The sequence below is a fragment of the Camelus dromedarius genome, chromosome 15 (genome assembly GCF_036321535.1).
Source record: "Camelus dromedarius isolate mCamDro1 chromosome 15, mCamDro1.pat, whole genome shotgun sequence".
Taxonomy (NCBI): domain Eukaryota; kingdom Metazoa; phylum Chordata; class Mammalia; order Artiodactyla; family Camelidae; genus Camelus; species Camelus dromedarius.
This window is the reverse complement of record NC_087450.1, coordinates 32515943-32536328: the sequence shown is the minus strand read 5'-3', so window position 1 is coordinate 32536328 and position 20386 is coordinate 32515943. Positions and strand designations below refer to the sequence as shown.

Here is a 20386-nt window from a genome sequence, read left to right as displayed (position 1 = left end):
TGTCAAGTTTCTTATTGTCCCCTTGGCCAAAGCAAGCCGTGTATGCAAGTCCAGACTCAGTGTGGTAAGGGACGAAGGAATGATGTGGCAAAAGGCCATTATTTACAGGGATACAAGGATGCCATTAAATTGAGCTATTAATGCATTTAATCCATCATGTACTTTAATAATCTTTTAATTTGTATTTCTTTAATTCCACCAGGAATGTACATTTGTTCAGTGACTTTTACATGATGTTACTCTCTTATATATCATTTGCAATCCCTTTTAATCTCTTATTGAATGTAGTTTTTGATTTTATGTGTTTGCATTGATTATAGAAATTGTAAAGTTTTGTTGTGACATTTGTCACATTTTCATGTTCTCGTAAATGTCTCTTTTGCTGTTTTGTTATTTGGTTATAAAAACATTTAAAAATAGTTCAACTTCCAGTAAAACATGTTTAAATATTTTCTTTTGACTTCAATGGTTATGTAAGTTGAACTTTCCTCTCTAGCTGGGCTACATCTATTTTTCTGTTTCCTTCTAATTAGAACTGTTTTCAGAAACATTGTACTCTGAGCTATACTTAAAAATTTAACCCCAGAACCAAATTAATTTTGCAGCTGAGGTTATAAAGTCTGACAGAATATTTGGTCTAAGATCAAGCACAGAGCAAGTGGTGGAGGAAGGCTTGAATCTTACTTTCTCTGACTTAAAATTTCACTCATGAAACTGTATCAAGGTAAGAACATTTGGCTCAGAGACAAAAATCTACATTTTTGTGCAGAATGTACTTTTTCTCTTTTTTTCTCCCCCTCCTGCTCCCCGTCTTCCTCCTCCTCCTCCTTTTTTCTTCAGCATAGGGTTAGATCTATCTGTCTTTAAATAACTCTTCTTTTATTCATTTAATAATGTACCAGGTACTGAGCTAGCTGCTGGGAACTTAAAGATGACAATGCAGCAGCTTCTATGCTCTGGTCACAGAGGCTGTGAACAGGTAAATGCAATATGGAAAATCCTTCTATTTAAAATGTTTACTAATCTGACATGTTACGTGGTGCAAGTTACTTTGATGGGTTTGCTGCTGAGTGGAAGTTTTTGTGACTGGATGGCTTTAAAATTCGTTTAATTAATTTTAATATATACATTTTAAAATATATATAATATAAAAATACTTTTTTTCCCCATTGATTACCGCATTTTGTATGTTTGTTTGTTTAACTGCAAGACGTTTCTGGGTCCTGTGATATCCCCCATTGTTGTATTACCTGTTTTCTAGATACTTCATTCTTCTTTGCTTATTACTATGGTTGAGTACTAACTCACTTGGGATTTGAATTTACTGAGGGAGTTTATCTTCATTTCATTATCGCTGATTCTTTGTTCTGATTATCTGAGTTATTTCTTAAAGCTTCCTCGGTGTCCTTGTTCCTTATTCATGTTTGCAAGTTAACAGGTAGTGTGCTTGGCTCTCTGCAATCAGCATTTCCTTCTGTCTCCTTGAAAGTAACACTGATACCTTTGTACTTGCTTGCAATTTTTAACTTTGTGGCTATCTTCTCCTGTTTATGGTCAATTTACTCTTCCCTCCAGCGCTTCATACTCGTTTATTGAATCTATGTTTTCTTTCAGCTTTTGGGAGTTTGCTTTTTTCTCTTCCGTTGATTTCTGAGTATGGGATGTTTACGAGTTCTGGGGTGGCTGATGCTAGGAGGAGTCACCTTACACCGAAATCTCCCGCCTGACTGGAAGTTCTAGGTAGATTCCAAGCTCAGGGTTCCCTAACTTAATTTTTTCCAATGGAACAGTAATACATATTTATTATAGAAAAATTAGAAAAATCCAGAAAAGTTTAAAGAGCAAAATGAGTATCACTCATAATCTTAGAACCCAGAGATAAACACTCTAAACATATTTTCTAATAGGACTTTCCAAACATAGATAAATTTTTTTTTTACATAATTGGGATAGCTACTTTATATCCTGCATTTTCCCCACTCAACACATTAACGTGGATTTCTTCCATGTCATTAGAAGTCTTTAATACTATACTCAAGGACTAATATTCTATAATATTGATATATAATCATTTACTTAGCTAGTCTTGTGTCATTGAACATTTTGGCTATCTCCAGTATTTGCTATTATAAATAATACCATAATTAATAAGCCTTATTATTCATAAATTTTTGTCCCTGGATTATTTCCTTAAGGTAGAGTTTTAGAAGTGGAACTGCTGAGTTAAAGGATATAAACATTTTCTCCTCTCTCTTTATTATGAAAGTCATACATGCTGAGGACAAATAACTCAGAGTAAAGTGAAAAGTAAAAGTCCAAAGATTATCATCCTCATCTCTTATTCTCAGTCTCCAGGCAACTAGTAGCTGAAATTTAACATGCATGCACAAATGCATATGCCATTTTTCTGATATTATACATACTCTCCTTATCAGCCTAGATAAACTCACTCTTTATAGGAGTTACTTGGGATTCCATTGTCTGAATATGCTGTGATTTATTTAAATGATTCTGTATAGATTGTTTCCAATTTTGTCGCTGTGTACATCTGTTATTGAGTCCAAGCTTGTACTGCTCACCTCAGGACAGACCAATAAATCGAGAGGTGAGTTGTTGTGGCAAGAAATAGTGACTTTATTCAGAAAGCCAGCAGACCAAGAAGGTGGTGAATTGGTGTCCCAAAGAACCACCTTGCCCAGGTTTGGCTGCTAGCTTCTTTTACAGAACAAAGGCAGGGGGTTGGGGGTGATGTGAGGAAGTAAAGTAAAAAATGTGATCTGGTTGCAGCCAGACTCTGGAGGAGATGTATTAATTTCTTCTTTCCTGCAGCTGTTCATAGGTGGGCCTGGTCAGGATGTTTTCAGTGAGCTAAAGAAAGGTATTTTAGCTTAAGGCTCAGGCATGGGAGGCAGGGTTCCCAGAGATGGCCATTATATATACTTTAAGTTATAGGCAACATCCCTTTAGTGATTAACTTGTAGCAAGAGCAATAGAATACAAAGGTTAAAATAAAAGAAACAGATCCAACATGGAGTCAGATTTGTTCTTTCCTATAATACATTCTTGAACATATATCTTCTTCATTGCATCATCAAGATAAATTTTTAGCAGTGTAATTTCTGAGTCAAAGGTTATGAAATTTATAATTTTAATATATACTCCCAAACTGTTCTACACAAAAGTTGCACTAATTTATATTCCTACCACAAATGTATAAGAGTGCCAGTTCCCTATATATTTTTTGATGCTGGGTATTTTCAAGATTTCTCATTTTTGCCATAATAGTTTAAAAATAGTATATCCTTTAAATTTTTGTTTCTATTTAATTTTGAGTGAAATTTATATTTTATGTTTATTAACCACTTGTATTTCTTTCCTGTCAACTGTTTATATCTTTTGTCTATTTTTCTATTTGTTGGTGTTAATTTGTATAATCAATTTCTATATCATGGAATTTAGCTTGTCATATGTGTTACAAATACTTTCTTCTGGTTTGCCACTTGCCTTTTATCTTTGTGGACTGTTCTGTTTGTTTCTAATTTTTGGAATAAAATTTATCCATCTTTTCCTTCATGTGGTCAAGGTTTTGTATTTTGTATTATATTTAAAAAGACTTTCCAACTCTTAAGATTATTTTTTAAATACACAGATTTCTGTCTAACACTTTTACAGTTTTATTTTTTACTTTTAAATGTGATCCACATGGAACTTATTTTGATGTAAAGAATAAGGTAACCTATATAGCTTTATTTTCTTTTCCAAATAGCTAGCCAATTGTCCAACATTACTTACTAAATAATCTTTCTTTTCCCCACGAATTTCCTCGCTTTTCATATTCTAAATTTCCTTCTGTATAGGGGTCTACTTTTGATGACTCCAATCTGTTTAATTGATCTTTTGACCTGTCCCTCTTTAGTATCAACTCTTCATTTTTCTGGAGTTATTTTAAAATCTGGTAGAGCTAGCATCATTTATTACTCTGAAAATGTTAAAACTCATGCTACACATTGCCAAATTACTTTCCAGAATTATGATGTCAACACTGGATCCTTCCCCGTACTATTATCTTTTAGAAGCTCTTTGCCAGTGTGATTGAAAATGCTTACCTATTTCTCGAATATTAGTGAGTTGATTTCTGTGAAATGTCTGTTTACATTCCTTTTTCCAAGTTGCTATGGGTATTTATATTTTTTTAATTGGTATCATGAAATTTCATATATGTGTACATGTCTAACAACATATACACAACTTTAATGTTAAAATGTTTGGCATACTTATTACCAATTTCCCAATTTGCCATATGCTCTTCAATTAGTATGCCTTGTGATAAAACAAATTAGAAAATTTTATTCAATCAATTCAATCTTCTTTTGTTTTAAAGATTGCTTTTATTGTTAAAAAAAAAAAAATCCTCCCGCCAGAGACCAGACAATTATTCCAGATTATTTTTTAAAAGATTCTAGTGTGTATATTCTTGAAGTGCAGTCTTATTGTTGTTATTGTTATTTTAAATAAAATGTGGGGAAGTGGAGGGGGGTGGGTAGACCTCTGGGGTAGAGCTCATGTTTAGCATGCACGAGGTCCTAGGTTCAATCCCCAGTGCCTCTACTAAAAAAAAAAAAAAAAAAAGTGGAGAAGTCAAATGGAGCATTTCTGTCATAAAAGTGTATTGCTATGATGTAGAGTTTTCTTTGCATTTTTATGATTGAACACTTAAAATTAAATGATTTATAATGAAAAGTTATTCATTTTTATAAATATTTTAAAATATTTTAAAAGTATAGGTATTTCTGCATATGTTTTTTTCTTCCCCAAATAGTAACTGCTTTTCAAAAATTAGCTTCTGTTGTGAAAATTCTCATTATATGTTTGAGAGATAGAGCAATTTCAAGACATAAAAGTTAAATTCTTCAGATTTTTAAAAAACATACAATCTGCATAATTAATAATGATGAGCAGCACCACTTGTTGGATGCATTCAACGAGCTAGGTATTGGGACTTAACTCGTTTTTTAAAATAATTTGGCCAAAAACTAATAACTCATTCCTCTGTACCAATTATTTTATTCTACTGCTTCTATGTCACTCTACAAAATAACTAATATTAGGAAATCATATAATTTTCCTTGTGTAAAAGAAAAAAAATCTTGTTATTTGGTCAGATAAGTCATAGGGCTCTTTATTATTTGTACCGCTGATTGAATGGAAACCATGAATCATCACATTATTTTAGGACTTGCATGGTCTTCTAGGAAAGCACACCTAACTTTAATGCAGTTTCCTCAGGGTCGCGAATTTGTCTTTTATACTTGTTAATGATTAAACAGCTCTTTAGTGCTTGTATTCAGAATTGATCACCTATAATAAAACACTTGAACTTGCTAGAACAGAGAATCCTTCCCCATTCTGACATCCCTGCTTCAGAGACTGCTTCTAAGAATGGACGGCCATTTTCTTTTCTGAAGATAGGAAATAAGACTGAAGGCACCTGGGGTCAAACTGAGTGTACAAATGGATATTTATAGAGTTGGCCTGAACTGAGATAAAATAAAATTAGCTTCAGTAACAAAGGTGTTGTTGTTCCCTGTCTCCAGATCCTCTTCCTCTAGGATTTGTAGGAACAGAAGAGACCTTCAAAACAAAAAATAAAGAAATGCCTGTTTCCCCTTGCAAAATTCACTGTTTCTTTTTCTCATACCTAGCTAAAAAGAAAAAAAACTTTAAGCTATTTTTTATTATTGTAAAATATAGATAACACTTATCAATTTAACCATTTATAAGTGTACAATTCAATGGCGTTAAGTACATTTCCATTGGTGTGCAACCACCTCCTGAACTTTTTCATCATCCCAAATGAAAACCTTGTACTTGTTAAAGAGAACTCCCCATTACCCACCTCCTTCCAGCCCCTGGTGACCACCCTTCTACTCTCTGTCTCTCTGACTTTGTCTAGGTACCTCATAAAAGTGGAATCAATTTCTACCCTTTTGAGTCTGGCTTCTTTCACTTCACATAATGTTTTCAAGGTTCATCCTTGTGTAGCACAGTCAGAATTTCTTTCCTTTGAAATGTGTAAATCACATTTGTTTGTCCATTCATCCATTGATGGACACTTGGCTTGTTTCCACCTTTTAACTGTTACAAAGAATGCTGCTGTGAACGCTGGGGTGTACCCAACCAAGTAACATCTGAAACTGCAGTGGAGTCCTGTCTCCCCTTCCCGTCTCCCCTCCTCTGTGCCCCTGTACCAGTCTAGATTGGAATCCCTCAGTGTTGTGGCTGTAGCTGCCATCAGCCTCACAAGTGTAAAGAGAATTTTTTTTAAACCCCCTTTACCTTTACCCTTCCTTCCTTGGCTGGACTTTGTCCAGCCCAGGTTTATTCATAAACCACACAAAGCTCATTAATAGGACCAAGCACTTCAGCAAGTTACCTTCTCACCTTTGTTGCTGCAGGAAGGCACTCCGAGGGGTAAGATTGTGAGACATGGCTGAGGAGAAAAGCACCAGTGTCTCCATTGGAATGAGTATGAAGGGAGGCCGGACAAACAACGGGTTTGTCCAAAATGAAGACACCTTGGAGAGGAACTCGGATCCAGGCAGCCCGGAGCACAGCCCGCAGCACGACACCGTGGACGTCCTCGGCCCCGCGGGGCCCGACCTGAAGGACGTCCGGCCCTACGCCGGGATGCCCAAGGAGGTGCTGTTCCTGTTCTCAGGCCAGGCCCACTACCGGGTGCCCCGGGAGGTCCTCTTTTGGCTCACCGTGGCCTCTGTGCTTGTGCTCATCGGGGCCACCATAGCCATCATTGCCATCTCTCCAAAGTGTCTGGACTGGTGGCAGGCGGGACCTATGTACCAGATCTACCCAAGGTCTTTCAAGGACAGCGACAAGGATGGGAACGGAGATCTAAAAGGTGAGTGCCCCGGAGGGTTTAGGGCGGGGTCGGAATGAGGCTGGTTTACGGCTCTTTTCCTTGAGAGCTAATTACGCCTAGGTTGTGTGGTAAGGACATTCCATCCTGTATGACTGGTCACACTAAGTTTTCTTTGTTTATGATACTTAAAAAAGCCACTCAGCAGAATCCAGCAATTCTTCCCGTATGATGGTGTTGTTTCCTGGAGCCCTTTGAGCTCCAAAAGAGCTGTTTATTTTATTGCCCACTGCAAACCTATGCTTACTTGGTCATCAATTCCAACTTCTTGTATGAGCAGGTTCCTTCCTGAAATGTGTTCAGCTTCCCTGCGCTTTAGAGTTGATTATCTCAGAGTGACTGTTTAGAATTCCTTTCCCAGTATGAGCAGTGGCTAGTTTGGCAATCTGGCTGAGGGTTTCTTATTAACGAACGAAGTGTTAATAATATTTTAGGAAAAGATTAAGTGATATATTTAAAGGGTATGGGCTGAGTCTTTAAATCTTAAATCCTGAGAAATGAAGGAAAGAAAAAACAGGCAAAGCAGTGGATTGGTCAAAAGTTGGATTAAGGATTATTTAAAATAATATCCATATTAATATAAAAAAGAAGGAAAAATGACTCTTTAAAATTATGCTAACAAGACAGGCTGGGACCTGGGACCTTCTACCAGTGTGCTTGCACTTATACACCTGACAAACGTCTCCTTGAGCAACAGAATACAAAGAAACTATAAGGGACTAAACAGAACTGCAGGCATGCACAGTTGAGCAAATTATGAACACTAAGATACAAAAAGGCCAAAACCCAACTGTCACATCTGAGTGCTGGCAGCAAAAGGGCACTGCGCATGATCCCTGCTCTCAGCACCACCGAGGCAGTAGGCAGACCACCTAAGCCACCCCTCTGGCCCAGCCCGTTGACCCACCCCTACCCTCACCCCATTTGAAGAACCAGCTCGCCCCGACTCAGGGAGCAAGCAAGGGCACCTGTTACTTGTTTTCATTCCCTCATGCAGCAGGAAGAGCCCCAAAGCCTTGCTGAATTCCCCCTCTGGCCTCTTATTAATTTCTACTGATTAAGGAGTCCAAGGACCACAATCAGTTAATACTACTAATTTCCTAATGTGTTATGTATGGAATGTCGTAATAATTTATTGCTCAACCAAGAAACAAACCATACACTGGAACTGCCCCAGGCTAATTGGTTGATATGGTTATCCTAGTTAAGGGCAACAATAAGGAACAAATAAACTAATAAGGTAATTTCTGATAATGATATTTGGTTTGAAGGAGACAAAACAGAATGATTTAATAGAGTGGAGGAAGTTGGAATGGGCTGAATTGAACTGGAAAATGTTACAGATGCATTCTAGCAGTCTCCAGTTTTCCTTCATAACAAACTAAAGACTTTTCTCGGTCATACTCATATCATTTTTCTCCCTTTTAAAAATCATCCTGCATCTTAACTAATTGAAATATTATCTGTCCTTCAAGGTGCAGTTCAAACCCACTTCCTTCATTAATCATTCGCTCCCCCACAAAGCGGTGCAGTGATGCTTTGGACTGTGTTTGTTGTACCTCTGATACTACCTTGAAACGTATCTGAGTCACTTCTTTCCAACTCCCCCATCCCGGGCATGGCCCGAGCACCTGCTGCCTCTTACAGAGTAAGCGCTTAGCAAAAGTGATATTTTGATGGAATAGAGCCCAAACCCTAAACCCAAAGATGCACTCCTCACTTGCTTGCCCTCCCACTGTAATCTTCTAGATAGACCCCAAATTCTCACACACAGGGCAGCTTCTAATCACCTCTCACATTTGTCATTTCTAATAATTTCTCCTTGAGGGACTGGACTGGCTGCTTCCTTTAATCCATAGGTGTTCTTCCTTGAGGATGAAGGGATTTTGTTATTTTTTTTTAGTAGACTTTATTTTTTTAGAGCAGTTTCAGGTTTACAGCAGAATTGAGCAGAGAATACAGAGTTGAAGGGATTTTGTTACTATTTGAAGAAACTGTTCCAGGGTTCAGTCTGGTTTTGGCAGTTGCCTTTTGTCCCCTGGAGTGTGGGCTGGGATCCCATGCTTATTTCGTGTCTGTTCAGCCTCTTTGTTTTTACCATCCTGTTCCTCTGTGCCTAGTTTTGATTTAAGGTATTGTTGCTCTGACTTAAATCACAATTCTTTTGTTGCCTGTTAACACACACCCTAAGTGAGAGAACTGAGGTATGTTTATGATGAGGACAAAAACAAGCAGCCTGTTATAGGGGAAGAGACCCAAGGCCAGGAGTCAGGGGACTTTGTGCTTTGGTCTCAGTGACCTCTGACAGGCTCTGATTGTAGGAAACCAATGAGGGTCCCACAGAAAGTTACTGGAGACTGAGTACTAGATTTACCTGTGAATCTGCGTTTAGGACTCTGAGCTAGAAGCATAAACCCCAGACTATCTGCTAATTATCCTCCAAGGTCCCAAGTACAGAGAGGTTCATTCCTGTATCTCTTCTCAGCCAAATCTAGAATTTTCTTCTGTATAAATTCTTGGCTTCAGCACTGTCCAAAGGAAACAGAATGTGAACCACATATGTAATTGTAAATTCTCCTGAAGCCACATGAAGAAAAAGTAAAAGAGAAACAAGTAAAATTCACTTTAATAATCTAGTTTGTTTAATCCAGCATATTCACTGTATCATTTCAACATATAAATAGAACTTTTTATTATTCTGTTTATGTGTTAATATTTTATTATTTTATATTTTATCATTATTTATTATTAAATTTTATATTTTTATATAAATATGAATGAGCTATTTTACAGTCTTTCTTTTCGTACTGGGTCTCCAAAGTCCGGTGTGCGTTTTACATTTACAGTGCTTCTCATTTCAGATTAGTCGCACTGCAAGTGCTCAGTAGCCACATGTGGCACTGGCTACACACTGGACACTGCAGCTTAGACCATGTGACCATCAGGGACCATATACTATTATTTGTACATTGGCACTTAGCCCAGCATCTGGCCTGGATTGGATGTTCAAAAACCATGTGTAGAATAAATTAACAATACTGTAGTGTTGGTTTTAAATATAAGATATGAACAAGCCACAGAGAAATTTTTTTAATGTTATACATCTATATTAAAAGTCAAAGACTATTGCTAGAAGACTAACTTGCTGTTGTTTTGTAGAACTAGACTTTGCTGTTTGAATGTCACCCCAATTCAACAAAATTCCAAATATTTCTGTCTCAGTATAAATGCTTTGATCTTAGGCATATTCCTTTTACTTTTAATCCTTCAGCTAAAAAACCCCAAACTTAATTTTTTAATTTCTCATGGCCTTGATTATTTCTTTAAGGTATTCAAGATAAACTAGACTACATTGCAACTTTAAATGTAAAAACTGTTTGGATTACTTCATTTTATAAATCATCCCTTAAAGATTTCCGACATGCTATTGAAGACTTCCGAGAAATCGATCCCATTTTTGGAACAATGGAAGATTTTGAGAATCTGGTTGCAGCCATACATGATAAAGGTAAATTGAATGGAAGGTGGGTGGGATGGGTTGAGAAAAATATTTCTTGTATAGCTCAGTGGTAGAGTGCATGCTTAGCATGCACAAAGTCCTGGGTTCAATCCCCAGTGCCTCCATTAAAAAAAAAATTAATAAGCAAACCTAATTACCTACACCCCTAAAAAAAGCATTTCTCCAAATGCTTACCTTAAAGCATTTTTTCTTTAACTGTCATGTATTAGTCTAATATAATTTTTTCCTAACATTTGAAATATTTTCACTCATTAGGTTTAAAATTAATAATAGATTTCATACCAAACCACACCAGTGATAAACATGCTTGGTTTCAATGGAGTCGGACCCGGACAGGGAAATATACTGATTATTATATCTGGCATGACTGTACCCACAAAAATGGCACCACCACACCACCCAACAACTGGGTAAGTACCAACGTGCCTGGTTTACAAAGGGAAAAAGGGCAGATCTTCAGTGATTAAACCGCTTATTTATAAAGCCTTTTTAAAGGAAATAATTGATGGGTATACGTTTATGGGAAGGGGAACAAGTTTCCCAAGGAAATAGAAATGAAGTCCCAAGTCTCCTAATCATGTGTATTTTTCATTTCATTGTAGAGCTGCTGTGTTCTAGCAAATGAGCCCCATGCTCTCTATTGGCCTCTCCTCCTGTTACTCCCTACACTGTCCAGCTTCCACATCCTATTAGTTCAGTAACTGTCTAGCTACCCGCCAGACTCCTTTGCCACTCTGACTTTTTGACTCCCCTCTGCAGCAAAGCACTAGCCGTGAATGAGCCCAACCATCCGTTTTCTCTTTGCCTGAACCTTGGTGTCAGAGCCCTGGCCTGAACTGAGCCATTCAGTCTTTTTGGGACTTTTACTAAATCCAACTAATCTACATGCCCTCCTTTCTCTTCAAACATCCTACCTGCCTTCTCCCCATCTTATCATTCTCAGCAACAAACTCTACTTCAAAGAGAGAACGGAAGCCATCAGACCTGCCTGCCCCCTCTTCCCCTGCTTTTCCTTCTCACTTCTTTGGCAGTAAAGACTGTGTCTTGCCTGTCTGGGGTTACCAGATATACAAGTAAAAATCCAGGAAGCCCCCCCAAAATCTGAATTTTGGACAAACCATGCATACTTTTTTAGTGTAAAATATTGCAAGGGACATACTAATACTAAAAAAAGTATTCATTGTTTATCTGAAACTGAGATTTAATTGGATGTCTTGTATTTTATTTGGCAATTCTACACCTGTCCCAGGTCAGTCCTTACACCCATTCTGGGTCATCTCTCCCCACCCCAGTGCTGCCTTCTCTCTTTTTGACCTCCATAAACATTTAACGAGGCTGACTCCCGGGCATCAAATTTAGATGACCCAAGGGCACTCAGATGACATATCAAAGCTGATTGTGTGATCTCCCCTCAACCTCCCAGATCCCAGGTTCCGTGAGTAGCACTAATATTCAGCCTGGTGAACACGTCATCTGCAAGTCCTGGCAGTTTTACCTTGCTAATTTTTCTTTTCCTCAGTCCACCACTTTTTAAAATGATAATGACATTAGCAAACATTTGCTTAAGGCTTATATGCAAGGCTCTGTGCTAAGTGTTTTGTATTCATTAATTCATTTAATCCACCCTACAATCCTATGAGTTAGGCTTTAATTCCTGTTTGGCAGATGAGCAGATGGAGGCAGAGAAATGTTAAGCGCCACAGCTAATACATGAAAGGGCTGAGGGCTGGATCTAGTTAGTCTAGCTGCACAGTCTGCCTTAAAAATAATTTTTTTTTAATTGAAGTATAGCCAGTTTACAGTGTTGTGTCAGTTTCTGGTGTACAGCATAATGTTTCAGCTGTACATATACATATATGTATTTATTTTCATTTTCTTTTTCATTATAGTTAACTACAAGATATTGAATACAGTTCCCTGTGCTATACGGTAGACACTTGTTGTTTATCTATTTTATATATAGTAGTTAGCATCTGTGAATCTCAAACTCTCAATTATCCCTTTCTACCCCTTTTCCCCCCTGGTAACTAAGTTTGTTTTCTATGTCTGTGAATCTGCTTCTGCTTTGTAAATAAGTTCATTTGTGTCTTTTTTTTTTTTTTTTTAGATTCCACATGTAAGTGATATCAAATGGTATTTTTCTTTCTCTTTCTGGCTTACTTCACTTAGAATGACGATCTCTAGGTCCATCCATGTTGCTGCAAATGGCATTTTATTCTTTTTTATGGCCGAGTAATATTCCATTGTATAAATATAGCACAACTTCTTTATCCAGTCGTCTGTTGATGGATGTTTAGGTTGCTTCCTAATGTCTTGGTAATTGTATATAGAGCTGCTGTGAACATTTGGGTGCATGTATCTTTTCCAATTAGAGTTCCCTCCAGATATATGCCCAGCAGTGGGATTGCTGGATCACATGGTAAGTCTTTTTTAAATTTTTTAAGGACTCTCCATACTGTTTTCCGTAACAGCTGCACCAAACTGCATTCCCACCAATGGTGTAGGAGGGTTCCCTTTTCTCCACACCCGCTGCAGCATTTATCGTTTGTGGACTTTTAGATGATGGCCATTCTGTACTTCAGACTATATCATCTTGTGCCCATAGGCTGTAACAGCTGCATCTTTTGGTATTCAGTTCTTTCATCCTTCCATCATTTCTCCACTGTAGCCAGGATTGTGGGGTTTTTTTTGGTGATAGTTGATACTTATAAAAATACACATAACATATGATAGGTGTAGAAACCCCTATACAGCCATACAATGGAATACTACTCAGCAATAAAAAGGATTGGACTGTTGATGACAAGTAACAAAATGGATGAATCTCAAAATATCTACAGAGTGAAAGAAGCTGGTAAAGAGTATATACTATATAATTCTACTTACATAAAATTCTAGAAGATTCAACAAACTCATCTCTAGTGACAGGAAGCAAATTACTTGTTGTCTGGGGATAGGAGGGAGTTGGGGAGAAGAGTGGGATTATGGATTATGGATGGATATGTTCACTGGATAATGGTGAGAAGTTCATGTGAGTAATATGCCAAAACTGATCAAAGCTTACACTTGAAATATGTGCAGTTAAATATGTGTATTCAATTATACCTGAATAAAAACTGTATAAAAATACATGTGCTATATATCTAAGCTAGGGAAAATAATAATATAGTGAAAATTAGTGAACCCATCCCCAAATTAAGAACTTGAACGTCACCCACAGTGCTGAATGCACCTGAGGGCTCCTCCCTGTCCATCCCCACGCCTCCTCTTAGAGGTAACCAAGATCTTAAATTTTGGGGTTTTCCAAGTCCTTTTTGTTTTGCCTTACTACATATGATATGTATTTTTTTTAACAAATTTATTATTTAGTTTCTTCAGTTTTGACTTTATGAGAAGTGTCATGCTACATGTAGTCTTCTATAACTAGTTTTTTTCCCTTAGTGTTTTAATGTTTACTCACATAATTTCTGGTAGCTGTGGTTCACACATTTTCACTGTTGTATAATTAATAGTCGTTGTGTGACTCTCTCATGATTTAATTATCTACTCTTCCACTGATGGTCAGTTGGAATGTTTCCAGTTTTTACTGTTACTAACAATAGTAAGTAAACATTGTGACATTCTCATTAATCTCTTTCTCCTGGGGCACAGGTACAAAAGCTTCTTTAAAGCAAATGGCTAGGAGTGAAATTGCTGGTTGCAGGATACTGCATGCTCAGTGCTACCAGATAATGCCAAACTGATGATCAAAGCGGTTGTACCTGTTTATATCTCCTCCAGCAGGATTAAAAAAATACATACTCTCACAACAAGGACCTACTGTATAATAGCAAAGGAAACTTAAGTATCTTGTAATAACTTATAATGGAAAAGACTCTGAAAAAGAATATATACATGTATATGTATAACTGAACCCCTTTGCTGAAACTAATACAAATTGTAAATCAACTATACTTCCATAAGAATAAATTTTAAAAAGAATTATTTAAAGATGAAAAAATGAAATAAAGATGAAAAAAATAATTTTACTAACCATAAAATAGAACAGCTTAAAGTTTAGCTTTCTATTACAAATTAATTTGCGAGTAAATTCAGCCTCAATCTCTAAAAACAAAAAAATAATAATCTCATTAATTGCTGGTACTGCCATACTTTGTAATTTTTACCAGGGAAACATAACTTGATATCACACTGAGGTATTAATTTTACATATATCTAAATGCTACTGATTATTTATCTAATTACTAATTATTAATGTGGAATTTATTTAATTACTAATGATGTGGAACATCATTTCATACATTTATTCATTTGAGCTTCCATTTTTGTGCAACACCTGCTTATGGTTTCTTTCCCCAATTTTTTGTTGAATATTTTTGTCCCTTTGAAATAGATTTGAGGAGGTTTCTTTCTTTCTTTCTTTCTTTTTTTTTTTGTATTCTGTATACTGATCTTTTCTTGGCTATATATACTGTAAAAATCTTATCCTGGTGTATATCCAGGTGGGCCATGAGGTGAGGTGGCGAGGGCACGTTTCCTTGAAAGACAGAGTCTACTTCTTAGCTTGGGCTGGTTGTTCCAGTGTGGCAAGGTCTTCCAATAAAAAGATAATATTTATGCAAAATCCCTCAATGTTTGAATGTTGTCCAGATGTTCTCTTTAGCATGAAATGGACAAATGTCCCAAGACAGAGAACTCTCACATTTAAGGACCCTCAGAGGAGACTGAGAAGTGCAGTGAGGGCCAATCATGGAGCCAAGGACGTGAGCATCTCTATGAGGAGGAAAGCTTAGCAAAGGCTGCTGGGTACCAGTGCTCAAAGTTGTTAGGTTTCTTTTTTCTCCGAGGACTAGTAGAGTTTTAAATTGAATGATCCTAACACTTTTCTGAGGATACAGTTTACTCACTCTACCTGGATTCAAGCTCCAAGACAATGGAATGTGTCTTTCTCCTAAACTGACCATCATTTGCTTTTCTTCACAAACAGGAGTCCAGAGCCTGGACAGAAAGTTCAAGACAATGTATTAGAAATGTCTACTCCTTAAGTTGACCTTGTCCTGCGTTTGAGAGCACTGGTGTGATTTTGTGGTTGTTATGAACAGCTCCTGCGTACAGACACATCACAGCCTCATTTGTGGGGCATTATTAGGCCAGCAGGTGGCATTTTAGGGAATTAATTTACCTACTGCTTTTGTTATAAGGAAGATTCTGGGACTTTGTGCAGTCACTCAGTCTGCATGGGGCCAGGGATGGCAGCGATCATTTCTTTGTGGGTGATGTTGTCATAGGAACTATGCTAAGTAACGAGTGTGCTATTTTCTGTTTGCAAGTTAAGTGTATATGGAAACTCCAGTTGGCACTTTGATGGAGTACGAAACCAATGCTATTTTCACCAGTTTACAAAAGAGCAACCTGATTTAAATTTCCGTAATCCTGATGTTCAAGAAGAAATAAAAGTGAGTATAGCCATCCACACAAACTTCTCCATTACACAGGTGCTTAAGTGGTTATTCGATACGCTTTATGTTGAACAGTAATTGTGCGGGCAAAACCAGGCAGTGTAACTAAATTCTGGGATTAGGGTGCCTGATGCCAATAGAGACTCTGAGGCATGTCGGTGGCCCACTCCTTCCTCTAACCCCAAAGAATTGAAATGGGAGGGAGAGGGAAACACCTGTTACCTTAGCTCTGAGTTGCCCCTCTGCCTGTGATGAGCTGGTGCGGTGAGGTGGGCCAGACCGGGACTCTGGGATCCAGCTCCCGTGACTGGACCCAGCCCCACCATCGGCTGCAGGGGACTTCTAGGTGAGTTACTGGGCTTTTCTGTGTCTTGGATCCCTCATCTATGAAACATAATCGATGGCAGGCTTTGTCTCAGAGGACTTTTGGGAATATGAGGTGAGATAACTCATGCACAACACTTCTGTGTTCACTCAGTAAGTATTAACTTACTGTCTGCGCCGCGCCGGGTCCCATTCTCAGCACTGGGAATGCGGCCGTGAGTGAAAGGCGCCCTCCCCGCAAGGAATTCCCAGCATACCGAGGGGAAGGCAGACAACGAGCAGCTGAATATATAACACATCAGGTGCTGATGAAGGTTTAGGGTAAAGAGCTTTGGAGTGCCAGGGAGAAGTTGGTTCACAGACACTATGATGAGGTCCTGTTTGCACAAAAACCTGATGTTTGAAGGGGAGCCCTGTGAACATCTGGGGGAAGAGAATTTCAGACAGAGAGAAGAGCAAATGCACAGTTCTCTTGGGGGTGGGGGGACTGAGCTCTTCGTGCTTCAGAAATGACCTGGAGGCCAGTGCACTGGGCCGCCAGATACAGCAAATAAAATTACAGGACACTCAGTTAAATTTTAATTTCCAATGAACAATGGATAGTGTAATATTTGAGACCTGCTTCTACTTAAAAATTATTCATTGCTTACCTGAAATTAAAACTTAACTGGTCATCCTGTGTTTTACCTGGCAACCCTACCAGTGCACTGCAGTGGAATGAGGGAGAGTTAGGGAGCTGGGGTGCAGAAAGGAGGCTGGGGCCTTGAAGCCTATAAGGCCTTGACTGCTTTGTAAGGGAGACATGCAGAGCCACAGAAGATTCCTCTGTGGTTCATACAAAGTAGATTTCCCGCAGTGACCCAGGTGAGGTGACCTGTGTGGTAGCAGTGCCAACAATAACCTGACACCTAATTCACAATACACATCAGCCATATTACTGCTATCATTACTGCTACTGCTGTGGCCATAATGGGCGAGACTTTAGGTTACTGGGGTGGCATGCTGCGGTGGCGGGGAGGAGATCCAAACAGAACACATCAGAGAGATGCGGGTCCCTTTCTAAAGCTCACCATGTCAGCCGGAGGAAGAGGACGCAGGCAGCCACGTTGGAGTCATAAGGGCACCTGCTTCCCTTACTTTGTTCTCATTTTGTTTTTAATAAGTTTTATTGCATTATAATTTACATACTCTAAAATTCACCCCTTTCAAGTGTATAATTCAATGGTTTTAGTATATTCACAAGCATCACTACTAATTTCTGAACACTTTCATCACCCCCAAAAGAAACCCCATATCCATTAGAAGTCACTCCCGTGGTCCGATTACTTCCTCCCTGAGCCCTGGCAGCCACTGACCTGCTTTCTGCCTCTCTGGATTTGCCTGTTCTGAACGTTTCATATAAATGGAACCACACAGAATCTATATGACTGTGATATATATCTATAGTTATAATCTGTATTTAAATATTTGAGAAACTGTTTTCCAAAGCAGCTGGCCCATTTTACGTTTTTACTAGCAATGTGTGAAGGTTCCGGTTTCTCTGCATCCTCACCCACCAACACTCGTTACTATCTGTATTTTCGATTATAGTCATCCTAGTCTGTGTGAAGTGGTGTTTCATGGACATGCATTTCCCTGGTAGCTAATGGTGTTGAGCATCTTTTCATGTGCTTATAGTTTGTCTATTTTCATTGGACAAATGTCTATTCAAATCATTTGTCCATTAAAAAACTGTGTTATTTGTCTTTTTTTGTTGTTGAATTATGAGAGTTTTTCATATACTCTGGATATGTGATTTGCAATTAACTTTTTTCCTTTCTGTAAGTTGTCTTTTAACTTTCAGCTTCATTCCTTTGCATGTAGCTCTCCAGTTATCCCAGCAACACATATTTACAAAAACGTATTCTTTCATCATTGAACTGTTTTGGAACCCTTGTGAAAATCAGTTGATCATCAATGGCAGGGTTTATTTATTTCTAGACTGTTCTGTTCCATGAATCTGTATGTCTGTCCTTAATGCCAGTACCACGTTGTCTGCATTGCTATAGTAATGCTTAGAATAAGCCTAACTTAGGAGATTTTATGACCATTTTACACAGAAGGAAACTGAGGCATAGAGAGGTGAAGTCACCCACCTTGGGAGTGAGGGAACAGGATTCAAACCCAGGCACCGAGATTCCAGAGTCCACGCTCTTATTCACAACTCCACACCTGATTTGACGCACATTGTTTCTCTCTGTGTGTTTCACTTGTCCGGCACAGTTTTTGCAAGGAGGTTTTCAACTGGAAAGTCATAAATGGGAGAGTGTCATAAATGGGAGAGTGTAAACCAGTTGGTTTATCAGGCAGCAGATTTCTCCAGGCTCCTTGGGGCAGTAGTGATGGATTGTTTGGAGATGTTTAGACAAGTGTGAGAGATCTTGCCGTAATGTGCCTGCAATACGTTAATTATTTTTTGACTAACCCAGCTGTTCTCTTGCAGTCACTCAAGTAATGGAAGACATGAATAGGAGCCTTATTTACTAGTCCTGCAGGATGGAATCCTTCTTGAGATGAATCATTACTGCCTCTGGTTGAGAGGTCAACCATTTCTGGAAGGCTGGTTTAGAAGATTTACTATTAGAAGTAAATAAGAAAGGCTGAAAGCTGGAAGGGAGGGCTCTTTGCTTTTGGAAAGGGACCTTTCCCACGAGGGGACTTCTGACACCCTCCTACCCTCCAGCAGCACTTATCTCTGCCGCAGAATTAAGCAGGTTAATAATTTGCAACCGCAAGGGTTTGTGGTGGGGAGGCATTTGGACTGACTCCTGCTTGTGCTCACAGAGCCTGAGCCTTCTTCCTCCTGATTCCTATCAGATTTCAGTTTCTCTGCACACTGGGAGGCTGGCGTGCAGGGCACATCCCACCTGGGCCACTTTACAGAGAAGGAAACTGAGGCTTAGAGCCCAGAGCACCCTCCTCCCTCCTCTTTGTCCTTCCCCATGCACTGGCCCTTAGGGGCCTCGGCCCTGCCCTGAATCTCCCGGGGCTTGAGCGTTTTCAGCTAGAGAAGTCAGGAAGTCTTCTCAGAGGAGGTAGGGGCTTATATTTGTATTGTATTTTTTCCCCAATCACTTCAGTTTTTATTTGCCCTGCACATCCCTTATTTGACAAAGGAGGGAATTGAGCCCTGGAGAGGTGAAGAGACCCAGTGGGTTAGCTGCAGAGCAGGGAAGAAACTCCGTTTGGCCTGGACCCACTATGGGGATCACTGAGTTAGGGTGTTCACAGCAGCTGGGGACCAGGAGCCAAGATGCCCTCCTGGCTTAAGATGGCCTCCAGAGCATAAATGTTGGCTCTGCTCTGTGCTTACTGAGCATGGCATTGCTAGGGACAAGGAGCTCATTTCAAAATCAGACTTACTACCTGCTTTATAAGCCAGCTCTGTGCTTTATAAGCCAGCTCTGTGCTTCATGCTAATAACGGTCCCATTTATTGCCCTGCCAATATGCCACACACTTCATTATAGATCATTCACTTACTTAACAATGTGTGTTGTGTATTAACCAAACATCAGGGGTCTGATGGTCGGTAAGGCAGACACAGGGTTGTGGCGGTCATGGGCTATCACATTATCTTATGGAGGGCAAGGTGGACCAACAGGAAATTACAACAAAGTGCATTGAGTGGTCATGTCAGTGGGGTCAGTGGCAAGTCAGAGTATGCGAGGCAGGCACCTCACCTGGACGCAAAGTAGGAGAGACTAGGGAAGGGTTTTCAGAGGAAGCAGTGATACCTAGAGGATGAATAAAAATGAGCCAAGTGAAGAGACACATGTACAGAGAAGGGATGTGACTGGACGAGACTAGATAGGTTGGTAGGAACCAGGTCATGAGCAGCACTGGAGGCCATGGTAGAGATTTGGGCTTAAAAGCAGGGAAATAATTTTTGATTTGCATTTGGAAAAAATCAGTCTAGTTTTGGAGAGGGGTTTGAGTAAGGCAGGTTTAAAGGCACAGGGACTGGGGAGGTGGGTGGTGCAGTCATCAGGAAAGAATGGTGGGGACTTTAGGCCAGTGAGGGTGGTGTGGGGTTGCAGAGAAGTCATCAGGCTTTAGAGAGGAGTCTGGTGTGACCCCCAGGTTTCAGATTTGAAAGTTAACTGGGTGA

General features: G+C 39.1%; 1 protein-coding gene across 3 annotated transcripts in view; it reads left to right on the top strand.

Moving 5' to 3' along the window:
- Positions 1-643: 643 nt before the first annotated feature.
- The window catches only part of SLC3A1 (solute carrier family 3 member 1), a 36237-nt gene continuing 16494 nt past the window's right edge, over positions 644-20386 (top strand). The window contains exons 1-5 of one of the 3 annotated variants that reach the window (XM_010997158.3): positions 644-724; positions 6456-6916; positions 10263-10442; positions 10710-10864; positions 15785-15910. In XM_010997158.3, the coding sequence (XP_010995460.1) occupies positions 6487-6916; positions 10263-10442; positions 10710-10864; positions 15785-15910 (891 nt within the window). In that variant the 5' untranslated portion in view covers positions 644-724; positions 6456-6486. Of the gene's footprint in view, positions 725-963; positions 980-6410; positions 6917-10262; positions 10443-10709; positions 10865-15784; positions 15911-20386 lie in introns of those variants that run through there. The other 2 variants (XM_010997159.3, XM_064494528.1) reach the window with 2 other exon arrangements.